At 35.5% G+C, this 20,346-nt stretch overlaps 1 protein-coding gene across 1 annotated transcript; it reads right to left on the minus strand.

Annotated features, from left to right (window-relative positions):
- Positions 1-8,313: 8,313 nt before the first annotated feature.
- Positions 8,314-10,105, minus strand: LOC120171707. The gene is made up of 3 exons (XM_039179370.1): positions 10,068-10,105; positions 8,982-9,085; positions 8,314-8,930 (listed from the first exon to the last, which is right to left on the minus strand). The coding sequence occupies exons 1-3, from the start codon at positions 10,103-10,105 to the stop codon at positions 8,314-8,316; spliced, it is 759 nt and encodes a 252-aa protein (XP_039035301.1).
- Positions 10,106-20,346: the final 10,241 nt, after the last annotated feature.

A 20,346-nucleotide genomic window follows, 5' to 3' on the forward strand; every position in this document is an offset into this window, starting at 1 on the left:
AAGTTGATCACTCATGTACTTGGTTTCGATATACTCAAACATCCATTAAAACATGCACCATACCCAATGTTAGTATATTCCTTAACCTTGTACTTTAAGAATATTCAAAATATCATTATCTCAATTTCCATAACAATTTTAATCTAATTGGTTGTTCCAAGCTCAATAGTATCGATACTACTACCCTGGTACCGATACTTCTGTACTATGGTACCGATACCCCCTTACGGTATCGATACCAATTTTAGGTTTGAAGTTTCCTAATATTGATACCCTTACCATGGTATCGATACTACCATATTATGGTATTGATACCCTCTTCCGGTATCAATACCAATTTTAGCTTCGATCATACTTGGTATCGATACACTTATCATGGTATCGATACAACCTCGTCGGTATCGATACTGATTGAATCAGTATCGATACTACTTAGTTATTTTATCCCATTATATCCTATAGTATCGGTATTGATCTATCAGTACCGATACCATTGCCTAGATTTTCCAGTTTTCATCTCGATTATCACCCAAATGGGGTCAAATTTTGGTATGTTTACACCATACAATACCATTAAGCTCTTATTTACCTATCCATAAAAACTTTCTTTCATTTAGTTTTTTAAAACATCTAAAATCTTCCAAGAATATTCAATTCTAAGAATCACACCACTTTCTCTAATATGCTATTAATCCTATCCAATGCTTCTAATCTTTCATTTACCTCTTTAACAAGTCAATTATACCAATAAACATCAATAAACACTCCTATAACAACATATCATTTTAAAACTCATTTCTTTAAATCTCAAATATTTTACTAATCACTTAGTTTTAATCTCATTTAAACCTTCCTTAAGCTTCCATATCACTTAAGGTTTCAAAACTAGCCCATAATCGAAAGGAAAAACTGATTAATTAAAGTTTACCTTCCTTAAGCTTGTTGTCTTACTTTCCCCTTTTTCTTAAATCCCTAATTTAAATGGGTTTTAAATTCATTCCACTCTAAAATTCCAAAATGCCCTCTTTATTCATCTATTGATACAATTTAGTCCAACACTATTCCAAATCATTTTCCTATATTTATCATTTATTCAATTTAATCCTCCAATTTTACATCTTTTCAAGGAAGTCACTGACCTACTATTTGGGGTATTACAAACGTCCCCAGATCTGATTTTCCCTCAATAAGAAGCGGAGCCCAACCACCTGGCCCAGATGAGACCCATTTTCCCCATATTTTCCCCAGATTTGATATTATTATTATTATTATTATAAAAATTATTATTAACTAATTTTTATTCCATGTTTACAGACCAATTACAATAGCCCAAAATTGGGCCCCAATTACAACATACCCAAACCAAGCCCAATCAGCTGACCTAGATACAACAAACAAACCAGAGCAAAACCACCCGGCCCATATGAGACCCAACCCGACTAAGATTTGTCACCCTTAGCTTAGCGTCGCCAAGAACCACAACCGTCAGATCTAGACCTATTCAACGGTCCAGATCAAAAGTTGATTAGGGTTTTACCCTAACCCATCTCAGCTGCACTCTCTCAGCTGTCGGATCTGGACCTATCAAACGATCCAAATCGAGTCCTTTTCCATCACCCATCTCCATCGGACGACTACCACCGTTGCCACCACCAACCGAGGCCCTGCAATGTCAGGAATCATCAATCAACACAAGCAACAAGACCACAACCAAATCTACACACAAAATAATGATTTCATAGAAGAAAAATGAGATAAAAAAACATGTAAACACGGGCTTATAAAGACCCGAAAAAAACCTGTAATAAGGGTCAGTCCATTTGATTTCGAAATAAATACAAGGAACAAAATTCGAAATATTTGAAAGGTGTCCCTTTTTTATTTTCATTTTTAGCGTGCTCAAAATAAAAAAATAGAAAATAAACAGCCACCTTGCATGTAAGAACAGAATATAGAGAAGAGTAGATCGAGTGTTTACCTGAGTCTTGTAGGGGGAGTCTTCGCGGCGGTCGAAGGCCCAAAAGCCTCTTTCGGGGGGCTTTTTTAATTTGTTTAGGTTAGTTTTAGCATAGGTTGTATGTATATGGTTGTAGATCTAGGCTTTGGAATATTTAGGTAATAGCCCCTGTATTTTTTGCATGTTTGTATTTCGAACCCGAATATGTTTTTATTTTATTTTATTTTTTACATGCAATTTTAATTTATTTTAATTTAGCCTCACGTTTTATTTATTTTCATATTTTGCAATTTTAGAACTTAATATTGAAAATGCCCATTTTAGTCACTTGTATACTTTATTTTTATTTTTATTTTGGCATGATAGTATGATTGTTTTAGTCCTATTTTTTTTTTGCATGTTAGTTCATTTTAGTCCTTAATTAATTTTTCATGTTACACTCATAAGCATTACTTAACTCGAATAGAAATAAATTGACTAATGGTAATATTCGATCATTTTAATATTTCTGTAAAGTGATTGTCTTGACGTATAAGAAAGTTATTTTCGATAATTTTAAAATGAAAGTCTATCCTATTTAGTGTTGCCAATTAAATTGATTTCATTTTTAAAATTCCGGGATTGAGAAAAAGGCTATGTTCTTTTAATTAAATTCATCGATAAAAGACTGTTAGATAGAATCTAAGGTCTCGTCTCGAGATATTTATTTAATTGAACATCCTTATTCTCATTAAATACTGGTAAAATAATTAATTAATTTTGCTTGCTTGATATGCACTTTTTATTCTCTTTATTTTTGCATGTGTTTTCCCTATAGGTTTTCAAAATAAAAACATTTGAATCGCTATTGAGAATAGTAATATCTTTTCATTTCGGTCAGAGTAATAAATTATCGCTTTAAGGCATGAGAGGTCATTTTCTCGAATTAATACCAATTTTAAGAAATAATAATAATATTTCTTTATTTCAATTGGGGTATTAAATGACTATTTTAATGCACGAAAGATCATTTATTCTCGAATGGAAATCATTAGATATTATCATTTTCACTTGAAACGATATTGAATTTTAAAACGAAATAGTAATATCTCTTTATTTCAATTGGGGTAATAAATGATTGTTTTAACGCACAAAATGTCATTTATTCTCGATTAGAAATAATTAGATATTATCATTTTCACTCTTAAAATTATTTTGGTTGTTGTTATTTTGAATTAATAATGAACTTTAGAATGAAATTTTAATATTTCTTTATTTCGATTAGAGTAAGAATCGATTGCTTTATGGTATAAGAGATTGATTCTTCTCGACAGGAAATAATTAAATATTATCGTGTCCGTCCAAAAATTTAGAGAAAATTATTTTTAGGGGATCTTAAATTAAATTATACTCGAACTCATAAATGTCATTGCAAAGACAATTAATTAATCGACTAGGTACCGATTTAAGGCGTTGTGGGGGTGTTAATCATTCCCCACACGTAACCGACTCCCGAATTCGAATTTTGGTAACGCATAACGTAAGTTTGTCGTTTTAATTAAAGTTAATATTTTATTAAAATGGAAAATATGTTTTTGGGTGCCCAATCACACCCTAATCAATGATTGGTGGCGACTCCTCGAACTACATTTTTTATCAACCAGTCACTAAAGAATTATTTGGAAGTGAGACCTCTTTTCCCCTTCCGGAAAAAAACCTTTTCCAAAGCTAAAAAAATACCAAATTGCCAAAAAAATCTAAACATAAATAGCAATCAACATAAGAAAGGGAAGAGAAAGAACAAGTGCCAGTGTTGGAGAGATATTAATTAGATTATTGAAGGAAATGGGTGGTAAAGATGATGAATATAAGAAGCAGCTGTGTGTTGGGTGTTGTATAAATGTTTAAAATTAGATTTTGTAGTTATTTCTGGTGTGTACTGTTTTTGAGAACCATCGTGCTTGCTGAGTGCTTGCCACCTAACTCTCCTCTCTTTCCTCTTTCTTTCGCTAAAAACGCGGCTTTCTATTTCTTTATTATTATTACCAGGCTAATCAGCGCAATAAAATAAATCTAGGTATAATTCTGAATTTCATACCTCTATTTTTTTGGATAAATAAAATTCTTTTATTACCCAAAGAAGCCGAGTCTGCTTCAAAATCAAATAAATGTGATCAGATCCAATCTGATCCAAAAAAATAATCGAAACCCAATCCAAAAAAATGATTAACGAAAAAAATGAAACAAAAAAACACTGAACTGAGCCGATAGATGGTGTGCCCACGCCTTAGCTGAAGACTTCTTCTACGATAGCTCAGTATGGATAAGCCGTGCCTACGCCTTAACTGATGACTTCTTCTGCGATAACTCATGATGAATAAGCCGTGCCCATGCCTTAACTGAAGACTTCTTCTGTGATAGCTCGGGATGAATAAGCCGTGCCCACACCTTATGCGAGAGCCTCTTCTGGTATTACCCATGAATTACAAAGAGTAAAATTAATACTTTCTAGTCTATTGATATTTTTTTCCTTTTAATTGTATACCTACGATTTCCTTAATAATATTAAGAAGATCTTCAGTTTCTCGGGAACAACCTTTGAATATTCTTCGATTCCTTTCCTCCCACAAGGTATAAATAAAAGCGCACCAAGCAAGCTTCAAAATAGTTGTGAGAAGGGATTTACCTTTCCAAACACCACTTGCCCATGTTACCATTTCATCCTAAGACGATGTAGTTCTTCTCAACCCATTAAGACACATTATAGAATCACATATAGAAACAACCAATGGGCAGTGGAAGAATAAATGATCCCGTGTTTCCATTGCAGTGTTGTAGAAGACACAATTACCTTCAGTAATGATTCCCATTCTTTGGAGTCTATCTCTTGTAGGAAGTCTGTCCAAGTGAGCCATCCAAGCTATGTTTTGGAATGTGAAGAGGGAACCAAATCAATCTCTGCCATAGAACTTTTTCCCCTTTCTTCCGAATCTCTTCCCAGATATCTCTAATCTATGTAACACCAGAAGAAATTATAGGATAAGCTTCAGTCCGTAATTTTAGTAATCTGTTAAAGCACCAGCTTGCATTAGGTCAAATTTGCAGGTTCCAAAAGTTTGTCTCCTTCAAAACATATTCTTTTAGCCAAGCAACCCATAATGAGCCTTCTACCGAGAGAATTTTCCTAATAAGGTACAAAAGACAAGCTTTGTTCCAGGATTTAGTATTCTTCAATCCTAGCCCTCATTATGACTTTGATTGATAGACTTTTTCCCAACTGATCCTAGCTCCAGAAGCAGTTTTATCTGTTACTTTCTAAAAAAAATCGGGAACATAGTTGATCAATCTTTTTTAAGATAGATTGTGGAAAGATTAGTTGTGTACACCAATAATTCACTACACTGAACAGAACAGAACGAATGAGTTCAAGTCTGCCCGCATAACTCAGAGTCTTTCCTGCCTAATGATGAAGTCTTGCTTTAATTTTCTCAATTAGAATATCGCAGTCTTTCTCGAAGAGCTTGCAAGTGACTAGTGGAACTAAGTACCTCACAGGCAAGTTACCGTATTTGAATCCAGAAATCTACTTAATATCATCTAAAGTTCTTGAAGAGATTCCAGCAGCAAAAATTTCACTTTTGGATGCATTGAGTTTGAGACCAGACATATCATAGAATTGATCTAAAACACTAATGACTCCAATTATAGAATCTATATTTCCCTTGCAGAAAATCAACAAATTATCAGCAAATGTTAAGTGTGTAAGACCAATCTTCTTGCATTTAAGGTGAAAGTCGAACATACCCCTTGCAGCTGCCAAGTTGAGCATTCTAGATAACACATTCATGGTAAGGACAAATAAGGAGGGTGAAAGAGTATTCATGGTAAGGATAAATAAGGAAGGTGAAAGAGGGTCGCCCTGTCTTATTGCTCTAGCTCCCTTGAAATAGCCAATAAGACTTCCATTAAACAAAATTGAGTACTTAGCTTGAGTAAAAAAAGCTTCAATCCAACCAATGAAACTCATAGGAAAATCAAGAGCTTTAAGAATAGATAAGATGAACCCCCAGTGAAGGGAATCAAATGCCTTGTGGAGGTCTATTTTCAAGGAGCATCTTGGGGAGATATTTTTCCTTCCATAGCCTTTTACCATTTCTTGGGCAAGGAAAGTATTTTCGACTATGCTCATTCCTTTAATAAAAGCTGTATGGTTCAGTGATATCATGTCAGGAAGGAAATTAGTCAATCTTGTAACCAGAATCTTGGTAATTTTCTTGTAAATCACTTAGCAACAAGAAATTGGTCGAAAGTCTTTGACTGATTTTGGGTTTGTAACTTTAGGAACCAAAGATAGGATAGTAACATTAAAAGCAGACAATAGGTGAGAATTGAGGAAAAAAATATTGGACAACTGTCACCACTTCATTACAAATAATATGCCATGTTTTCTTGAAAAATAGGGAGTGAAGCCGTCAGGACCAGGAGCTTTATCATTTCCTTGGCTAAAAATGGCTTCCTTGATCTCTTCTTTGGTTACTTCCTTGACAAGACTAGAAGATGCTTCTGCAGGAAAAGAGTATTGAATCAAATCTTTCAGAATAAGAGGATTGGTATCTCTGACCCTAGGATCAGTATTACTGAGCAGGTTGGAGACGAAATCAGTTACTTCAGCTACCATTTCATCAAATGTTTCAAGTCTATTACCTTGATCATTTACAAGAACTCGAATGGAATCTCTTTTATTCTTAATTGCAACATGCGAGTGGAAGAATTTAGAACATTTATCTCATTCCTTAAGCCACGGTACTTTGGCTTTTTGTTTGAGAAACATTACCTCTTCATCTTCAAGAGTGTTTAGCTCAGATTGTAAGATTTACTCCTTTTCAATAACATCCTCTCCTTTTAAAGTAAGAAGTTGTTGAACCTCCAACTCACTTCTCTTTTGTCTTACTCGAGCCGAGAGATCACTGAAGTTATCTTTATTTAAGTTCTTTAGGCATAATTTGAGTCTCTTTAATTTAATAAAGAGATTTCTCATTGGGTTACCTTGAACAGAACCTTGCCATGATTGCTTAACCTCGTTCATGAAGCTTGGGTGAAGGGTCCAAAAGTTGAAGAATTTAAATGGCTTAGGTTTATTACATGGAATCTCCTCGGAGAGCCAAACAATGGCCATGCAATGATCAGAGACGCCTGGAGTAGTGAATTCAACAAATGATTGATGAAATGAACTAAACCAATAGGGATTTATCAAGACCCTATCAAGTTTCCTTGCCAGAAAAGTTTCCTGCTGTTTGTTGCTTCATGTGAATGAAGGCCCAAAATAAGGATGATCTTGAAGGTCAAACTCTTGAGTGATGTCTTGGAAATCTCTCATATCAGAAGTAAGGTAAAGGCCAATTAAATCATGACCCGAACTTTCATAAGAGTGAAGAATAATATTATAGTCCCCTCTTAATATCCAAGGGGAATGCCGAATATTTCTTTCCATATCATGAAGCTGGTTCCATAACTGTCTTCTAACTGTGCCTTCATTGCTTCCATAAATAGTCGAGATGAATAGAGGAGTATCAATATAGGAACCTTTGACAGTAATACTCTGATCATTAACTTAGATGATAGAAAAATCAATTCATTTCTTCCATAGCACCCAAATCCTCCCATTTGAAGCATAATCATAATTTGTACAAACATTCCAATTAGCAAACTTTGACTTGAGAATAACCTCTGACTTATCGGATTTGACTCTAGTCTCCATTAAACATAAAATATCAACTTTGTAGTGGTTAGCTCTTTGAAGAACCTTTTCTTATTTTAGAGGTCTATTGAGACCTCTAACATTCCAAAAGCTAATTATCATTTAGAGGAGGATCCCTCGATACCCCCATTACCCTCTACTGAGATACTTTTAGTTTTGTCTAAATGTTCATTCTTCTTCGATTTTAGCTCATTTACCAAACTTGTAACCCCCAATGAAGCAGTTCAAATCTTCCTTGATTGTCTATCTGAACTTTGAGGATTTTCTTCAACTGAGTTGAGCACGTTAAACCTGTTTTTAGATCTTGCTAATGATGATTTAGAAATGTCCTTAGCAGGCTTACCTCTACCCCGATTTTGTATAGCTATTTGGGTGTTTTTTTTCCATCTTAAATAGGTTTGGTAAAATCATTTGAAGGATGTTATTTCTCATCAACTAGGTCTTTAGGATCAGTGATTATAGGATCGGATGCATTTTGTTCAATTTGATCAACTTTATCTTTAGGGACTGACATAATCTTATAGTGATCAGGTTCAATTTCTTCAACAACAACAATATGATTTTGATCTTCAGTAGCCTTAGATTCAAAATTTTGAGGTTTATGTAGGATCTCAATACCTCATGTTGTTGAGGAACCAATATTAGATTTTGTTTCACCCTTCTTTTTCCAGACTTGAATAACAGGTGGAGCTGAATTCGGTTTCTGCAAACATCCCTTGTCAGTATGACCAAAAACTTTGTAATTCTTACAGGAAGGTGGAAGCCAAGGAATTTCCACTTGGATCGAAGTAGAATGACCTTCTTTCAAGACAACATCTATGTATTTTGGAATTTCATCGTTAAACCTAATTTCGATACAGATTTTGGCATACTCGAGTCTGGATTTTGAAGTTGTAACGGAATCCATTGAAAGTGGAACTCCTATGGCGCTTACAATATAACTTAAATCAGTTCGGGAAAAGAGTTCAAGAGGAACATTGTAAAGATGAACCCAAACTGGTATTTTAGACAAATTGAAGCTAAGTCTTTTCATATTTGGTTCCCATTTCCTAAGAATCAGTGGCTTGTTTTGTATGTGCCATGGATCGTTCTCTAACACCCAATCTCTAGTAGAAACTGTGTTAAAGGAGAAAATGAAAAGATTGTTTCCAGCTGAACTTACTTGAACTCGCGAACCCAGTAGAGCTTTGTTCCATAGATTGTCAACAATCCTCTGTAAAGAGGCGAAGTTAGGTGCTGCTCCAAGAAATTGCCCAACAAGAGATAATTCCCATTATGAAATTCTACCTTCAAGGATCTCTGGTGGAGGAAGAACTATTGGAATCCCTTCGCTATACTTTGGGAGAAAAGTACTATAGGTTTTGTTCTGCTGAGCTCCCAAATAATTTTCTCTAATCCATCAGACGAACAAACGGAAAGACAGTGAAGAAAGTCAAATATTAAAACAGATCAAACATGAAACACATTTAAAACAGGCATATGCCCATCAAAATGGTGAAATTGTAGTTCAAGATCCTGAGAGATTACAAACTAGCATTTTGATCCCAGATGGAAAAAAATATTATAAATTTATAAGTTAACGCCCTGTAGAATTTATAATTTAATTTTTATCTCTGCAAAACAATATTTTGTGGCACAAATCGGTAAAAAGTTATATTAAAAAATTACGGGATGTAAAATTTTAAAGATAAAAATTAGATTATTAATAAAAATATAAATAAAATATTTAAATTATATGATCATTTGAATTTTTAAAATAGAGTGATCACTGAACATCTCAAACATGCCTCTGGTCTATCCATAGTTAAGAAGATGCAAACTTTGTTTATTTATTTTTAATATAATAATAATAATTTTGAAGTTCCTTTTAACAAGAAGTCTTATTGGATAAATGGGATCTTAGAACATGGATTTAGATAGAATCTAACAGTGGAATAGAATTAAATAAAATGAGAGATGCACATGAACAATGATTGCATTTTTTTAATTATTAATTATAATTTTATTCATAGACTTGGTCAGGCATATATATGTAAATGTAATGTATTGAAACCCAGAATTCCTAAGCAGATTGTAAGAAACTAAGAAAACAGTCAACGCGTGCCTGTTTTGATGGACTATTCATAAACACCAAGGACAGAGTTAAAAACTTAGTGTGAGGTTAGAACAAGAATATAAAATAAATAATTGTTTTGTAATATTTTTAATTGATTGTTTTATAACTTTTGAAACTTGATGACTGAAAAAATCATAGCAACAGAATTTAGTGACCTTTAATATAGTTTGCTCCAAATACAAAATTGTAAATCCAATCCAAGGAATGGGACAGCTTATACGTGGTCAAGTTACATAAAAGTTGAAAATAGAAAATACCCGGATGATCCGGATGGCGGCGTTCTTCTTGGAGCCATGCAATCATACCCACAATTCTCTTCCAACAAAGCAAGAAACTTGAAAGGACTGGACAGCTAATTTTGCATTTTTGGTTGATGGCTATTTCTGTTTTATCGCCATTTTAACTAGACCAAAGAGTGGAATGCCACACCATTTTCCTTTACAGAGTGATTAAAATCTGCATTGGAGTACGTGAAGGTTGCAAAAGGGTTAATGGGATCGCCTCAATTGGCATATCATTGTTTATGGTAATTGTGTAAAGTAAATAAAATGATTGCTCATTTGGCCATTTCTTTATCTCTGTGATTCCACACCTCTGTGCTTTCATAGGTGAAATTATCCTCACGTTTTGTTTCATACTGGATCTGGACATTTGGGTTTTTATTGCCTTTTACATTTTGTTTGTTTCCATGTTGGTTTTCATGGTACACATTTTGATTCACGATGTGGATTGTTTTGTTTAATTTTCAGGGTTTATTTATTGAGAGGATTGGAAATTTTGTTCTGCCAAAATGATTGGAGCTGTGCTTGTAGCTCTTACTGCAACTATTGGCAACTTGTTGCAAGGATGGGACAGTGCTACAATGGCTGATAATTACTTTAGAGAAAATAACTTCAGTGGCCAAAAATGCCTTATAATATACAATTTTAACCAACTTTTTTTGGATTTGTCAAAATGACCAACTAAATCGCAATGCGATCGATAATTCGCAACGCGATCTCCGGTATCACAAATCAGTTTCCAGATTCGGAACGCGATTCTAACTATCGCGTTGTGAATACGTAAATCGCAATGCGAATACGTAAATCGCAATGCTAATACGTAAATCGCAACGCGAATCTGACTATCGCAACGAGATTCTGACTATCGCAATACTGAATTTCAAATTCGCAACTCGATTTCTGAATTCGCAACAGGTTTTAGTTTCGCAATACAAATGTTTTGGGTATATAACTACGCAGCAGCATCAACTCATAACCTAAATCCCTAAATCGCAACTCATTCCATCTTCATCTATCACTCTCTCCGGCGACATCCGTTCCTATATCCAACGACATCCTTTCCCATTCGGCAACAGGTTTTAGTTTCGCAGCTCGTTTGTTTAGTAAATTAATTTACAATAATGAAATCATCTAATGTTGATCATGTTTGGATAAATTTGTGTTTAGGAGGGTCATGAGAGAATGTTCATGGTGTTTTACAATATATGCCTTTACCCATGAATCTTCAACTAAAACTGTCATTAAAAAAGTTAACTTATGAAACTCTAATGTTACGTGTTGCAAATAAATTGAATTTAGAGCCCCTAAGTGGATTTAGGCTATCTTATCAGAGAAATGGTAAAGTTTATTTGTTAACCGACAATGAAGATGTTGAACGATTCATTGCTTACATTAGTGTTTCAAGTGATGATGTTACATTGTATGTTGCTGAACCTAGAAGTAGTGAAGTTGGGTCAGTAGCGGGTAGTAATCAACTAAGTTTTTCAACCCCAGTTTATGGTGCTCAAAATTTAATGGTTCCACCACAATTTCATCACCAAGCAAATATTGTTTCACCACATTTCCAATACCAAACACAATCTCAAAACCCACAACCTTTCCCTAATCTAAATCCCAATCAACTTTCAGCACCAAATTCCGGTTTTCGTATTGACCAGTTAGACGATGATGAGCCAACAGAAAAAATTGTGAGTACTAGTCAGTATTCGAAATTTGATCTTGGTCAATACCCGGACTTTGATCTTGGTCAATACTCGGATTTTGATGATTTTTTAGAAGAAGAAACAGACCCTGCGTGTAATGATTTTGATATTGGTCAATACCCGAATTTTGATGATGAAACAGGCGTTGTCGAGGAAAATGTTGTTGATGATAATGAGGAGGAAGTTACGACTGTAAATGAACATGTTGAACATCCATTCTGTAATTCATATAACCCTGAAGAAGAAGAAGAAGAAGAAGAAATCCCCAAAGAAAAGTCCCCGAAGAAAATGCCACGGGAGTATAACTGGAATATGCCAGAATTACTTCAGATACCAGAAGAAGAGTTGGTAAAGATAGCAGTTGATTGTTACACAAAAATTATTCGTATCAAGAAAGATGATTGTTTTGATACAAAGGAAGACTTGAAGATAGCTTTGTATACGAAAAGTGTGGAAGATGGCTATCAACTAAAAGTTAACAAATCAAGCAAAGATCGTTTCGAAACAAGGTGTATGATTGACAAAAACTGTACGTGGCGTATGATTGCAAAGAGGATAAAAGATTGCGAAATGTTTCAAGTTAGGACTTTTATTGATAAACATACAAGTTCAAGAACCCAAGTTTTTCCTCACCATAGACAGGCAAACAAAAAGGTGTTGGGTGGTTTTCTGGCTGAGTTAATGTTTTTGAATGGCAGGGTATATCGGAGACATGAAATTATGACTGACATGAATGCTCGGTTCAAGATTAGTATCTCATATTCTCAAGCTTGGAGAGCCAAATGTTATGCCTTGGAATTGTTGAGGGGGTCGCCAGAAGCATCGTTTGCCCAACTGCCGGCTTATTGTCACAATTTAAAGATGAAAAATCCTGGGTCGGTAACTCATATCAAAACAGATAGAGATGGACGCTTTGAGTTGCTGTTTATCGCCATTGGTGCTGCGGTTAGTAACTCAATATAATTTTGTTGACTCATTTTTGTTAGTTACATGCATTTCACATTTAAATGATTATATTTCTTGTGTATATGATTTTGTAGATTCGTTCGTTTATTACTTGCATGCGCCCAGTTATTATAGTTGACGGAGCATATTTAAAAGGTCGATACCTTGGAGTAAACTTATTAGCAGTAGCCATGGATGCTAACAATGGGATACTGCCAATAGCTTACGGGGTTGGCAAATCTGAAACCTCTGATTCATGGACATGGTTTATGGGGCATCTTAGGGATTGTATAGGTCCTATTAGCAATCTAAAAATCATATCCGATAGGGCAAACTCAATTGACAACGCTGTTAGAAGGTGTTTCCCAGATGCTTTTCATGGACTTTGTGGTGTTCATTTGTATAGAAATCTAAAATCAAGGCCTGCTGGTATAAAAAATCACAAATGGACATACTGTAAGGCTGTAAAAGCTTATCGGGAAGTGGATTTTAATAAGCATATAAACTGTTTAAGACGTGTTTTGCCTCAGTGTGCTCAAACACTAGAAGATGTCGGGTTTGAAAGATGGTCAAGAGTACATCAACTTGGAGCAAGATATGGTTTCATGACGTCTAATAGTGCAGAATCAATCAACGCTCTAAGTCTTCATTCCCGGAAATTACCCATTACTATGTTAATGGAGTTTTTTCGAGCCTCTATTCAACAATGGTACTACAAGAAAAGAAACCATGCATGTATTATTTCTTTAAATTCGTAACTTATCATATATTTTACTAAGTATTATTTATTTAAATTTATAGAAACATTGGAACATCGTGTTACACCATGGACTGAAAAAAAGATAACGAAACGTGTTGTGAAGCCAACGTCATGGAGAGTTGAACCATGTTCAAACACTTTGTTTGAAGTACTGGATAATAACTTAAATGGGCTTGTCGATCTAAATGCAAAGACGTGTAGTTGTATGAAATGGCAAACATCTGGTAATCCGTGTGGCCATGTTATAAAAGTTGCTCTTCATCTAAACCAAGATGATTCAAGCGCATACGCTATGGATTGCTACACTACAGAAGTATATCGACAGACTTATGTCGAGATTGTCTACCCTATTCCACATCATTCTGAGTGGGACATACCAGATGACTTACAAACAGTTTTGCCACCAGCCATGGACAGAAGGCTACCTGGCCGACCAAAAAGTCACGATCGTATACCGTCTAAGGGTGAAGATAAGAAGAGATCGACATGTAGTCGGTGCAAGGAAAGTGGTCATACAAGGTTGACATGTGGATCACCAGTGCCATCACAATCATCTTTTCCTCTACCAAAATATGGATCCTCATCAAAATCCCAATCACAACCGGCTTCACCTTTTGGGACTGTTAACTTAGGTGATTTTTAAATGCAAATGTTGTATTATGTGTATATTATGTGTGAACTTTTAATATTTTCAGTTATGCATGTATTAGTAACTTGAGTTTGAACATTGCTATGATATGTTCAGTTGTTATCACTTATTAGACATTCATTTGACTATCGAAACACGGAAATCGCAACGCGAATATGACTATCGCAACACGGAAATGACTATCGCAACGCGAAATTGACTATTGCAACGTGGAAATGACTATTGCAACGAGAGAATCGCAATGCGAAATGAAAATCGCAACGAGTGAATCGCAATGCGAAAATGAAAATCGCAACGAGAATTTAGTTTCGCGTTGCGATTTTCATTTTCGCATTGCGATTCTCTCGTTGCGATTTTCATTTCACATTGCGATTCTCTCGTTGCGATAGTCATTTCCGCGTTGCGATAGTCTGTTTTGCATTCAACATAATGCAGATTGAAATCAACAAATCAACTATTACATTTCAATCAATTAAACAAGTACAAATAATAATTATGTACACATCAATTAAACAAATCAACATTTACAAATCATCTTTTACAAATCAATTAAACAATCAAAAAATAATAATAAGAATTATATCCTCATCAATTATTGAATCAACTTTTGCACACATACATCCATTTCACGCAGCTCACTTCAGGATTAACCTGCAGAAACCAAACATTGAATCAACAACACTTTCTACATATCTAAAACCTACAAACAACAAATTATTGAATTCTAGCTACTTAACCAAACATTTTCAAACCAAAAAGAGTATATATGTTTAACAACACTTGCATTTGACATACAAATTGTTTATGGACACTTTCATGACGCAGATGCAGGTAGGCAGCGTCTCGCATATATCGCTATAGCCATAAAATGCCGAAACCACAAGCCTACTGCACATCTATCTCTATCGGTGGGAGGTAGAAACTGTGTACTTCCTGTCGTCAAACGCTCCAAGCACATGCATACGAGAGGACCACAATCCCCTCTGGCTTCCTTCGTTTGTTGTGGCGCGGTCTCGTCTCTGATAACTATAACATTGAACTTCTTTGGCTTCTTGTTTCCAGAATTAGTCCAATAATTAATTGCATCCAAGAATTTAGCCAAATGAGAGCTCCATCCCTTAATAATATCTCTCAAATCAGATAATGATATGTAATTTATCATGCTGTCATATACTATTGTCTTTAGGGATGGGAGCTGAAGCTCGACGAGAAGCCAATGAGTATGTTCCAAAACAGGAATAAACACCTGCATCGAAATGTAATAATTCAAATTGCGCACTTATTTATGAACACCTTTAAAATATTTAAACAAATATACTAACCTTATCGACCTCCAACCATACAGGATAAAGTTTAGCTTGTCCATTAGCCAACACATATGATTCCTGTCGTTGATTCTTCAAGTGAACTACGTGAAAAGACGTCGGCATAATTGTATATCGCGTATTTTTTTATATTTTTCTTCAATTTCCTTACAATTAGAAGACGTGTCACCCATGCATCAATATGTTGTTTTAAAAAAAAGACATATATTAGTGAATTATATAAATTTTAAAAAAAATTAATCAAACTGAAATATAAGAAGAAATATAAGACTTACCTCCCATCGAAATAGCTGTTGTCTTCAACCCCTAATAATACACCCCACCAAGACCGTTCAATCAACAAATGCATATCATCGTTGAGTTTGTATATGTCAGCGTAACACCCTTGGCTCCGCTCATGTAGATAAAAATCAACTGCGGTCTTAGCCCAAAGGGTATTATCCAGAATTGTTTCCGGTAGTTGTTTCCTCTCCACTTCATCTGCCGGAATGGTACTGGCCGGTAACTTATACGAAAGCCAACAGTCATCCATCATGTCCGGCACGTGAGGGGGCTTCTCAATAATTCAATATATTACGCCGTGTGAATCGGGCTCTAGAATGTTGGGAGGGACCTCTTCAACGATGACAGTGGCCTCTTGAACGGTGGGAGGGGACTCTTGAGGGATGATAGGGGCCTCTTGAACGATAGGGGAGGCCTCTTGAACGATGACAGGTGAGTCGGGCTTTTTCTTACGGATTCTTCGCACTATTGGGGTGAACGGAGACGTAATGGAACGTGCAAACCGTCTGATGCATGAACTTCGTCTTGCAAGAAAAACCCGACGTAGAGCATCCACCTTAGCGGGCCGCTAAAAATAAATTAATACATAAATCAGTAAATAAACAGACATGATATTAAAAAGTGAAAACAAAGACAAATATATTTTAAACTTGCATGGTATTCACCCAAGTCATTATTATATCATTGTTCACAAAATGCATCAGATAACATTCCAGAAGTAAGCACTTATATAAACATTTAAAAGGACAACATATAGGTTTAGTGCAGGTTCAATGACAACATAAAGAGTAGTAGTTTATTCTTGAAACTTAAATTTTCAACACTGTGAAGTTAATATTTGTCTTTTGGTTGAAGTAATGCAATTCATTCAAGTTTGAATTTGCAGAAGAAGAATAGAATCTGAAACTTAAAATCGCAATGCAAAAATGACTATCGCAACGCTTAAATGACTATCGCAACGCGAAAATGACTATCGCAATGCGAAAATGACTATCGCAATGCAAATTTGACTATCGCAATGCAAATTTGACTATCACAATGAGAGAATCGCAATGCGATTTTCATTTTGCATTGTGATTCTTTCATTGCGATAGTCATTTTCGCATTGCGATAGTCATTTTCGCGATCCAATTTTGTTGTTGCGATTTTCATTTCGCATTGCGATTCTCTCGTTGCGATAGTCATTTTCGCATTGCGATAGTCATTTTCGCATTGCGATAGTAAACTATTCTTCTTCTGCAAATTGAAACTTGAATGGATTGCATTACTTCAACCAAAAGACAACCAAAAACAAATACTAACTTCACAGGGTTAAAAAATAAACACTTAAATAGAATTGGCAGCAACCGAATGAATTTACTAAGCAATCTAAGTGAAATTACGAGTAAATTTATCATCAAGTTAAAAATGAAAAATATTAAATCTACCTCGTTGCGTAGAGTATGAACCTCATTATGCAATGATGCTACAATCTCACGTAGAGCTGTTACCTCACCATGTAAAGTAGACACCTCAACACGCCATGCACCATTGTCATCGCGTAAAGTACCGACCTCCTCACGCAAGGCATTGACCTCATTACGTAACTCCCCTAACTCATCCCGTGGAGGTGGAGAACAGGGAGATAAACGTCGTGGCATCTTTGCCGGTCGCCTATCATGAGGTGATGGTAGAGAAGAGGCTCGATGATGTGACAGAATAGGTGATGACTCTCGTTGTAGAGGTGTATATTCGGGTCGATCAGGTGATGACTCTGGGTGAGGTGATGGCTCTCGAAGTGGTGGCTGCTCATCATCCGTGCCATCAAAAAAAGCTTACTAGCTTGCCACCAATCAGTGGCAGGCTCATCTTCCGTGGGTCAGCCTCTGTAATGGAGTGTTGGCCTCCTAACAATATAAAAGCTCAAACAAAGTTAAACGTGTACTAGTAATAACTTGTTTATAAACATATGGTAGTATTTGTGTTAACTTACATTAATTATTGTAGTATACGGTAGTAAATCTTCCCATTGCTTCAAGGACCGTTTCCTCTTCCAGGAAATAGCCCTAGGAATATCATTAGAAGTTTTTAATGCATATGTCTCATGGCGGGAAAGGCCTCAAATATCCAAATCTACAAACAATATAATAACAAACATTAGTAATTGTTAAAGAATTAATTATAATTTTGGAAACATTATATAAAAATTATTACCTTAAAGGCCCAAATAAAGCCTGACAAAGTGTATTTGGAACCATCGCCACGCAAACTTTTCCGATCATCAAAGGCAGACGACAACTTATTCCATGTAGCTCTCCATAGATACGAACCCCACGGAAACAGGTTTCATGCATTTAGGTCCTCTACCAATTTAATTATATCATTAGGAATAGGTTGTCGGGCCTCTCTGCCTAAAAAGTCAGCTTGCAAAAGTATTAGAAGGCATACTCGGACAACATCGACGTCATCCATCCGAGTAAAACCATCTTTCTTATTCAATAATCTCGTCAAGTCTTCCACGTGTAAATTCGACTTCTCCGTTGACAGCTCAGGAAAAACCCGGGAAAACCATGATAGGCGGGTAATATGTCTAGTGTACCGATCTACATCATCGTGTTCGAAGCGTAGACCGGTGATTAAGCAAAACTCCTCCCGCCCAAAACACGTATAGGCCGGTGGAAAATCAAACCATATCTCTTCATCACGACGTTGTATAGTCTCTGGTAGATCGCTAGTCATGGTTTGAAGAAACAGATGGGTCAACATAGCATCTCCACCCGGATGTTATACTTTCAGCCATGGCCCAAAGCAAGTATCCTCAAATATTTTTCTTTGTGTAGGTGAAAACGCAATTGTTTTGGCCAGGCTTACTTTATTTCTTAAGGTCAATTGTGCCGAATAAAAGTTCTGCAAAAACAATAAACATACCAATTTAGATATACCAAAAACTACACTGTGAAGATATACCAAGAACAATAAACATAAAAAGTAGCAGTTTATTCTTCAAACTTAAATTTGCAACACTGTGAATTTGTATTTTTTTTTGTTTTTTGGTTGAAGTAATGCAATTCATTCAAGTTTTAATTTGCAGAAGAATAATAGTTTCTGAAACTTTAAATCGCAACACGAAAATGAAAATCGCAACACGAAAATGATTATCGCAACGCGAATTTGACTATCGCAACGCAAAATGAAAATCGCATTGCGATAGTCATTCTCGGTTTCAAATAATAAAATTGAAAGAAACTTGAATGGATTGCATTACTTCAACCAAAAGACAAAACAAAGACAAATACTAACTTCACAGGGTTAAAGACTAAACAGTTTAGCAGTATTGGCAGCAATCGAATGAATATAATAAGCAATCTAAGTGAAATGGTTAATCTATTATTGAAAACACCAGTAAATTTATCATCAATTTCAATATGAAAAACCTAATAATAATGCAAAAATTTCAAAATAAAAATAATTAAAAAAACTAACCCTTGGTGGTTGATTTGGTTGATTTTCCATTTCTGATCGTGAATGATTTCGCCGGAGATGGAGACTGATATCGTCGGAGATGGGGACTGATTTCGTCGGAGATGGGGACGGATATCGCCTTAGAGAGTGAGAGATGGAGATGAGACTGAGTTGTGATTTAGGGTTTTAGGTTATGAGCTGCGATTACGGGATATACTGTGGACGATTCAGTGTTCCGATATATTAATATATTCGTGTTTGGAATTTGAAAAAAAATACGCGTTGGATACGAATGGCGCTATGTAAATCGCATTGCGATAGTCAGATTCGCGTTGCGATTTACGTATTCGCATTGCGATTTACGTATTTGCATTGCGAATTAGGAAAATCGCAACGCGAATTTGGAAAATCGCAATGCGATAGTCAGAATCGCGTTGCGAATCTGGAAACTGATTTGCGATACTGGAGATCGCGTTGCGAATTATCGATCGCATTGCGATTTAGTTAGTCATTTTGGCAAATCCAAAAAAAGTTGGTTAAAATCGTATATTATAAGGTATTTTTGGTCACTGAGATTATTTTCTCATTATTTTATATATATAGACATGTATGTATAAGTCGAACGTATGCAAATTTCAGTCTTTGGGCTAAAATGATCATTTTCCAGGGTTCAAATTCCACCCCTTTCCCCAAATTTGTAATTTATCAAAACAAATGCTCACTTTCATATTTGTCAAAGATCCATGGTAAAGCATGTTGTGATTTGGCTTTCTCTTCAGATTCATTTAATTAGTTATCCTCTTCTTGCTTCATTCTGTAGGTGCTGTTATGTACATAAAGAAAGAGTTTGATTTGGAGAGTCAACCGACTATAGAAGGCCTGCTTATAGAGATGTCTCTCATTGGAGCCACCTGCGTTACTATTGGCTCGGGAAACTTGGCAGACTGGCTAGGCCGTCGTCCCTTGTTAATCATATCATCTATGCTTTATTTTCTTAGTGGTATCGTAATGTTATGGTCTCCCAACATCAACGTCCTACTTTTAGCGAGACTTTTGGATGGAGTAGGAGTCGCTTTGGCTGTAACTGTGGTCCCAATCTATATATCTGAGACTGCACCATCAGAAATAAGGGGACTCTTAAATACTCTTC

Source organism: Hibiscus syriacus, unplaced genomic scaffold, assembly GCF_006381635.1.
Source record: "Hibiscus syriacus cultivar Baekdansim isolate YM2019G1 unplaced genomic scaffold, ASM638163v2 tig00111835_pilon, whole genome shotgun sequence".
In the NCBI taxonomy this organism is placed as follows: Eukaryota; Viridiplantae; Streptophyta; class Magnoliopsida; order Malvales; family Malvaceae; genus Hibiscus; species Hibiscus syriacus.